Source organism: Bactrocera dorsalis, chromosome 2 (assembly GCF_023373825.1).
Source record: "Bactrocera dorsalis isolate Fly_Bdor chromosome 2, ASM2337382v1, whole genome shotgun sequence".
In the NCBI taxonomy this organism is placed as follows: Eukaryota; Metazoa; Arthropoda; class Insecta; order Diptera; family Tephritidae; genus Bactrocera; species Bactrocera dorsalis.
The window spans coordinates 79,639,272-79,647,394 of record NC_064304.1 but is presented as its reverse complement, the minus strand read 5'-3'; the positions used below and the strand labels follow the sequence as shown (position 1 = coordinate 79,647,394).

General features: G+C 36.5%; 1 protein-coding gene across 1 annotated transcript; it reads left to right on the top strand.

The window, feature by feature from the left end:
• The first annotated feature begins 5,650 nt into the window (after nt 1–5,650).
• On the top strand, nt 5,651–8,119 carry LOC109579565 (uncharacterized). Its single transcript, XM_019990413.3, has 3 exons — nt 5,651–5,767; nt 5,837–6,163; nt 7,783–8,119. Exons 1-3 carry the CDS (start codon nt 5,708–5,710, stop codon nt 7,963–7,965), a joined length of 570 nt encoding a protein of 189 aa, XP_019845972.1. The 5' UTR covers nt 5,651–5,707; the 3' UTR covers nt 7,966–8,119.
• Nucleotides 8,120–8,123: the final 4 nt, after the last annotated feature.

Genomic DNA, 8,123 nt, shown 5'->3' with positions numbered 1-8,123 from the left:
CAGAAATCCAGAGGAACTAGATTCAGAAGTAGAGAAGTTGGAAAAAATCCTAATCACAACTTTTAAGAAATCTACTCCGCTAACAGTTTTGAAAAAGAGAAAGTCTCTTCCTTGGTGGAACAGTGAACTCAAGAATTTGAGAACACAACTAAGGAAAGCTTTACGAGTTTTTTAGAACCAAAATCTGGCAGCCATATAAAGACCTTATGAAGGAATACAAAAAAGCAGTCAGGAAAGCTAAAAATGACTCATGGCGATCTTTCTGCACATCGATTGAAAGTTGCAGAGTAGCGGCTTCTCTGAGTAAGAGTGAAGCTGAGTAAAATGCTATCCAAAGACCATATTAATACTGCCTACATTAGGGCGGAGGGAAGTGATTGGACCTCCTCGGCAAAAGAGTCGCTGGAGGTACTAATCACAACACACTTCCCCGGGAGTCAGCAAACACCTTCAACGAGGGTTCAACCGGAACCACCGGTGAACGCAGCTGACTATCGAAGCCAAATAGTAGACAAAAGGAAAATCAAATATGATTTGAATATAGTTTTGCACCATTTAAAGCGGCAGGTCCTGACGGGATTATGCCCATAATGCTGCAGAAACTGGTAGAACCAATGGTTCTAAGGCTTGAAAATATATACAAAGCAAGCATTCAACTATCTTACATCCCAAGAAGTTGGAAAAGGAGTAAAGTTGTGTTCCTTCCGAAACCAGGCAGAAGAACACACGAGAATGCCAAGGATTTTAGACCTATAAGCCTTACTTCATTTATGCTGAAGGTACTAGAAAAGCTAATAGATATACACGTAAGAACAATAATGGCGGAGAAGTTATCGAAGTCCCAACATGCGTACATAAAAGGCCGATCAACCAAAACCGCCCTTCACGAGGTGATAAGTGTGATTGAAAAATCACTACACCACAAACAATACACCATGGCTGCTTTTCTAGACATAGAGGGCGCCTTCAATAACATAAAAGTAAATACGATAATTAATTCTCTGGCGCATGGGGGCATAGATGACACTGCATGCAGATGGATACTATCGATGCTTGAGAATAGGAAGATTATAGCTTCAAACGGCGCTGCAACACAGACAAGTTATGTGAGTAGAGGGACGCCGCAAGGGGGGGTCCTCTCCGCTTCTATGGGTTGTAGCGCTGAACGAAATACTCCTCCAATTAAACGGTGGAGGAGTGAAAGCAGTAGCGTATGCAGACGATATAGTGTTGTTGGTATCAGGTATGTTTCCTTCAACAGTCAGCGAGATTATGGAAAGAGCACTTCGTAGGTTAAACCTATGGGCTAAAAGCAATGGTCTAGGAGTTAACCCGAACAAAACAGCAGAACCAAAAGACCTCAGTTTCAACTTCCGGTACTAAACGGCACAACACTCACTCTATCCCCAACAGCTAAGTATTTGGGGGTGGAGATTGACGCCAAACTGTCCTGGAAAATAAATATAGAAAAAAGAATAAACAAAGCATACATGGCCTACTATACTTGTAAGAAAATCGTCAACAAGAATTGGGGCCTCAAACCAAGTATAATCATGTGGATGTACACGGCGGTCATAAGGCCCATACTCACATATGGAGCTCTGGTATGGTGGCCAGCGCTAAACAAACAGTACAACATTAGAAAATTAAATGGAATACAAAGAGCAGCATGTGCGGGTGTTACGGGCGCAATCAGGTCATGTCCGACTGATGCGCTCAATGTGATCCTGCATCAACTACCAATGGACATTTTTATTTAAAAAACACCAGCTATTGCGGCGATAAGAATAAAAGAATTGGGAGGTTGGAATCAGCAGAACTACGGACATAGTGTAATCCCAAACAAGCTCACTATTAATAAATCAGACTACATTCTCCCAAAGCTGGATTTCAATAGACACTTCCAGGTGAGGATACCATCTAGACGAGAATGGAGAAAAGGTTCAATTGCAGAGGAGGGTACCACCTCAGTCTATACCGACGGGTCCAAAATGGACTGCGGAGTGAGCACGGGCGTATTCTCCGCTGATCTGGGCATATCTCTCTCTATACGTCTACCGAACTCGGCTAGCATCTTCCAAGCAGAAGTACTAGGCATAGAAAAAGCCTGCGAAGTTCTATTAGAAAACCACGGGAATATACATAAAGCAACTATATTTACGGATAGCCAGGCGGCCCTCCTGGCATTGTCTTCACCCATGACAAATTCCAGTATAGTTCACAAATGCAAGAGAGCGCTAAGCTCAATAAAAGACAAGCTCCAGCTAAACTTGATCTGGGTTCCCGGTCACAGGAACATTTTCGGTAACGAAAAAGCAGATGAGTTGGCAAAGGCAGGAGCTTTCCTCAATGAATCCGAGGCGGAGCTCATACCGAGCCCGCTAGGATCGATCAAAGGAGAGATCAATAGACAATTTCAACAAATTGCTAACAACAGGTGGAAAAACATTACAAAATGCGTCATAACTAAACAATTATGGCCAACATACAACAGGAAAAGAACCAACGACCTATTAAATAGGTCAAGAAAAAGTATTTACAGAATAACAGCTACCACAACAGGGCACTGGCCAAAATGGGTATGCCCTACAACGACATCTGCCGTGGCTGCGGAGTAGCAGGGAACAAGGAAACAATCTTCCCCTTTCTCTGCGAATGCCCAGCTCTGGCACAGATCCGACACAAAACACTCGGAATCCACCAAGCACCAAACCTTGAGTGGATTTCCACCAAAAGCATATCGGACATAAGTAGTTTCACCGAAACCTCAAAATGGTTTGAGAGAGAAGGTGGAACGTAACAGCAGATACAGGAGGTTCTACGAATAGTGTACCAAAATGGCACATCGGTGCTAATTGAGCCCGATAGGGCTGCACTCCTACCTACCTACCTACCTCCTGATTAAAAATACCACGAGATATTCGACTTCAAAGTTCAAAAATTCCCAAAATTCGAACATTTCAACAAGCTATTTCCCCACATTAAACACACTTTTCGCGCATTTCTTACTTCAAATTAATTAAATTAAACCATAAAGATTTAAATACATCCACATTTTTCACTTTTTGCAGGTTTTTTATCTAAGAAATCTTTATTTTAAAAATTACTTTTTACACTCGTAGTGAGCATCATTTATATGCTAACAATTATGAGGAAATGGAGCGCTGCATTTCTCTATTTCGATATAATTCCTCTTTCTTTATTCAGCAATCTTAGTTCTAATAAAAACAAGTGTGTCTATAAATTATATTTCAAATTAAAATGAGTATAAACAATCTTTCCATGCATATGGATTTTTTCTTATTCAAATTTAATAAACAACTAGGTAATATTATATAATAATATTACGAATTAAAATAATATGCTTAGGTTACCCCGGGTATTGGCTCGATCAGGATTATCTTTTTAAAGGGGTACTACGCGAAAGTACTTCAGTCACCCCGATATGATAAGTCTGCATGTGTATATCCCGCTCAAAAGAGCATCGAAAAAATAGTTTCAAGAAGAATTTTGTATTTTCAATTATTGTGAAAGTGATAGTAATTAATTAGTGTTGAAAATTTGGAATCTACAATTTTATTTGAAGAGGGTGTTGATAAAAAGTTTACAAATTCAAATTTTAATTTATGAAATAAAAATGCTTTAGTTGCATCAAAGATATCAGGCTATAATAAATACGGCGAGAAAAGGGAGCAAGTATTGAATAAACGTCACCTAGTAACAATGCAATGCATTTTCTAGAATTACAACATTTTTCTCAATAAACACAACCTACACGAAATCATTATTTTTTGAACGCCCTGTATAACCAAAATGCAATTATTTACTAGTATTTAATGTCGACTGGCCGCATAAAAGCATTATAATCAGGGACAGCAATTTATTTAATACTGTTAAATGCTTTCCATTCATTTCAACAACATCAAAAGAAAACAAGTAAGGAAAGGCTAAGTTCGGGTGTATTCGAACATTTTATACTCTCGCAATTTGCAAGAATCAAAGTCCGAGAATTTCCTTCTGGTGCTGGCAAAATATTATATTGAAATATGGGAGTTGGGGGTTGTATTAACGTGTCACATACTAATAAAAGCTCCCTGGGTTTAATTAAGGTAGCGCACATATCATTTCCATCTATATTTAGTAAAAATACCCTCTTTTATTGGCCGGATTCAACCATTGTTGACACACAGACATACTAGTTATTATCAAAATAGGTTTCAGTCCAAATTTCACTGATATTACTCACAAAATGACTGATATCTTCGGTGAAAAGTCAACTATAAGACCTGAATCCACCTATTCGGTACCTAGGGGCTTGAACAGTTTGGTTCGATTTGGTAAATGTTTGGTCATTACTCGTGCAAAGTTTTGTTCCGATACATTGATTGGTGCGTGATGTGTATATTGGAAAGGGAAATAATCAGATGGAATTTCATGTTATATCATATGAGAAGTAGGCGTGATTGTGGTACGATTTCTTCCATTTTCGCACTCTTATCCTATCTTATGTTAGATTGTGAAAAGTGTCAAACTTTACGATAAAGTTGAGAGTCGCCAGATTGCCACACTATGGTTGCTATACTATAGAAGGCAAACTACATATACCGAAATCGGTGAAGCATGTCCCGATATACATGTTTTCTAAGTGGGCGGGGCCACGTCCATAGCATAATTTTTTACCGATTGTGTCATCATCAAATTTAATGTCTCTCACGCATTTAGCTATTGATTTATCGCACTTCTAGTGGTTTTTAACAAATCCGTTATATGGGGATTGGGCGGGGTAATCTACCGATTTCACCATTTTCATATTATCGTACTTTTTGGTTTGAAAAAAAAAAATATACATTAAACTTTTTGCGAGGCCGAGCCACGCTCACCTTTTAAAGATTTTGAAACCATAAGTGTGATTTTTTGTGCCAAATTTGGGTTCTTTGCCTTAATTTACGGCTCAGTTATAGCTCTTTTTAAGTTTTCCACTAATAGGCGTGGCAGTTGTCCTATTACACCCATTTATGAACTCGTACTTACTTTTTTGACACGGAACATGGGAACCAAGTTTCTTGAAAAAATTTCGGTAATCTTTATTCAAGTTACAGCTTTGAGGGACAGATGGCGGATTATATATACATTTGTACATACAAAACCCTCTATCTCTTTCGATTAGTTTTGGGTGATACAAACAACGGTTAGGTGAATAACTATTATTATGTAGCGACATGTAGTATGTATATTCAATAGGGAGGGAGATTTAGGAACAGGCCGAATATTGGACGTCATATCATAGATTTTTTAATACAAAAATATTTAATATATAGTACTTATAATTTCACAAACAAATGTACACAAACCTGTTCTGTAACAGCTGACCCGATGCGGCAGACAAATCTCCGAGCTCATTGAAATAATTCTTTCGCCGAACAAGGACTAAGCGTGGGGAAGGTAGAGGAATGAACAGTCTTTTGGCCAAACCTTATCTATCCATAAATTATTCATTTCAATTTGAAATTTTTTATAACACTTTCGTGGACTACGCTGTTATACCATGTGAAACATGATACATGCGTAAAAATACTAATTAGCCGATTGAAAGTACTTAACGAATTATTGCGTTTTGAAATATACGAAAATATATAATAAATAAAAATATGTATATGAATCAGTATTTATCTCTATCTTAAAGCTTTTAGTTTGAACTAATCTCGCAATGAACTATTCATTCTACCTTTTCGTTTTCTTGTGTAACACACAATTTATCACATCTTGGGTAATTGTGATATTTTTAAAAAAATATGTATTTACTTCATTTGTTGGTTTACTTATGTAAATTAAACAGCGCTCATTTACATTTCGCTTCTCTGCCATACAATGTACGAAACGATCACAACTTATCTCATTCATAAATTGTTCAATTCCGCAACAAACTGGACCTAGGGATGGCCTTTCACTTAGCTTGAAATTTTCTACTGCCATTGTGAATCCCTACCTCGACCTAATAGTAACAGCTACACGGAGCTCTCAATCGGAGTTTGTAATTATCAACATAACACAGTTTGATGGCTGCAAATTTCTACAGAACACCAACCGCTTCAACTTATTGAAAATATTGCGCAATGAATTCGAAAAATTTGCAAAAATGCCAAATAAGTGTCCAGTGGTAAAGGTCAGTGAAAACTGAAAATACTAATATGTATACAGTGGCGGACAAAAGTCTACATACACCCCCTGTTTTCTTCGATGTGAGAGTACAAAAACTTTTTAGAAAAATGTGTTGATACAGTTTTATTCTAATCTTCTTTCTAATAACAACAAACTTAAAAAATCCGTTAATTAATATAAAACTACAAATTTATGGAATAAAAACTCAAATATTGTGTTGACAAAAGTCTACATACAGTACAAAAATATCTTAGTTCAGTGCGAAAAACTTTACAAAATGCTAGTTATTAAGACGTTTTAGTATTTAGTTGGGTCCCCATTGGCATCTATAACTGCTTGAAGATGCCGTGGCATTGATTCTGCTAAATTTGTCAACGCTGCAGATGTAATGCTGTTCCAAGGTTCCAATATGCACTCTTAATAACATTCATATTTAGACTTTGAGGTGGTGTATTTAATTGCCTTGGAGTATAATAAAGCAACCAGTCCTTACCAATTTGCGCCGCATGCATCGGATCGTTATCTTGTTGAAATATCCAACTGTTCCAACAGAGACTTATACTTATAACCGTCCATTTCACCTTCAATAAAGTCCGAATTTCTAACTCCAGAGGCCGCAACAGCTCCCCAAACCATTACGCTGCCGCCACCGAGCTTCACAATTGATACTACGTTCTTCGGTTCAAGCGTGGCGTTAGTTTTCCTTCAAATTTTAGCCCTTTCTTCACTACCAAAAAGGGTGAATTTAGAATCATCTGTAAATGAGACTTTTTTCCAAAAATCCATTTCCTTTTCTTTGTGTTTTTTGGCGAACTTTAAACGAAGTTTCCGATTTTTTCAGAAATAAAAGGTTTCTTCCGTGGTGTTCTACTGTGGAATCCGTTATCGTTTAGAGTTTTTTTTTATTGTTCTTGGTTGGATACTTATTTGTGACGTACTTACTATGCGTTCGGCTATATTTGGAGCATTTACTTTTGGATTTTGGTCTACTTCGTTGAGAATCAGGCTGACGTCTCTACGAGATTGTTTTTTTGGGCGTCCACTGCGCGGTTTATTTTCGTTGGAACCATTATTTTTAAAGTTTTTTAGAATTGTCTGTACTGTTGCTCGACTCAAGTTTAAAATTTTAGAAATTTCACCATATGATTTTTTTTCTTTTCTTTCTTTTATCACCAAATTTCTTACATCAATTGATATTTCATTTCGCGGAGCCATTATAGCTATTGAAGGGCTTAAACCACAACTAAATTCAATAAATATCAAACAATAAACATATTAAAATAAAAGAAAAAGGCTAACGTTACCTTACTGTTGATATAACAATGTACAAAGTATGGGATTTGAACTGTATGTAGACTTTTGTCAAAGCAATTTTTGAGTTTTTCTTCCATAAATTTGTTATTTTATGTTAAATAATGATTTTTTTTAGTTAACTGTTATTATAATAAATATTAGAATAAAACTGTATAAATACATTTTTCTAAAAACTTTTTGTACTCTCATATCAATGGAAATAGGGGTGTATGTAGACTTTTGTCCGCCACTGTACATACATACATATGTATTTTATCTGTAAACATGTTAATAATTGAATTATTGTTGTGACTATATACTTGTATACAGGGCACGGAAATACATGTGAAGAACATGTCATTGGATCCGGAAAGGTTTCCCCCATATGTACCACAAACAGGTTTCAAGACAGAAGTACGACTGTGGGAAAAATACACGCCCCTTTTTAACCTCAATGTTATTGGAAGTGTTGATATGAAAAAACGTATTAAGAAACAGCAATCAAAGAAATAATGGAGACTATAAGAATTATTAAGATTAATTTAATGTAAATCTTCATTAAGAATGTTTTGGAGGATATATAGTACATATATAATTATTACTTATCAAAAGGTTACAAATAAATAAAAAATAATTCAATTAACATTTGAATTCAATTTTCTTGTAATCCT

What these genes read in the sequence shown, in the direction of transcription:
- LOC109579565 (XM_019990413.3), top strand. Translation starts at nt 5,708, where the DNA reads ATGAACTATTCATTCTACCTTTTCGTTTTCTTGTGTAACACACAATTT. An exon ending in CACAATTTATCACATCTTGG is followed by an intron (nt 5,768 to 5,836) that starts GTAATTGTGATA and finishes TAAATTAAACAG; the next exon opens with CGCTCATTTACATTTCGCTT. An exon ending in ATAAGTGTCCAGTGGTAAAG is followed by an intron (nt 6,164 to 7,782) that starts GTCAGTGAAAAC and finishes ACTTGTATACAG; the next exon opens with GGCACGGAAATACATGTGAA.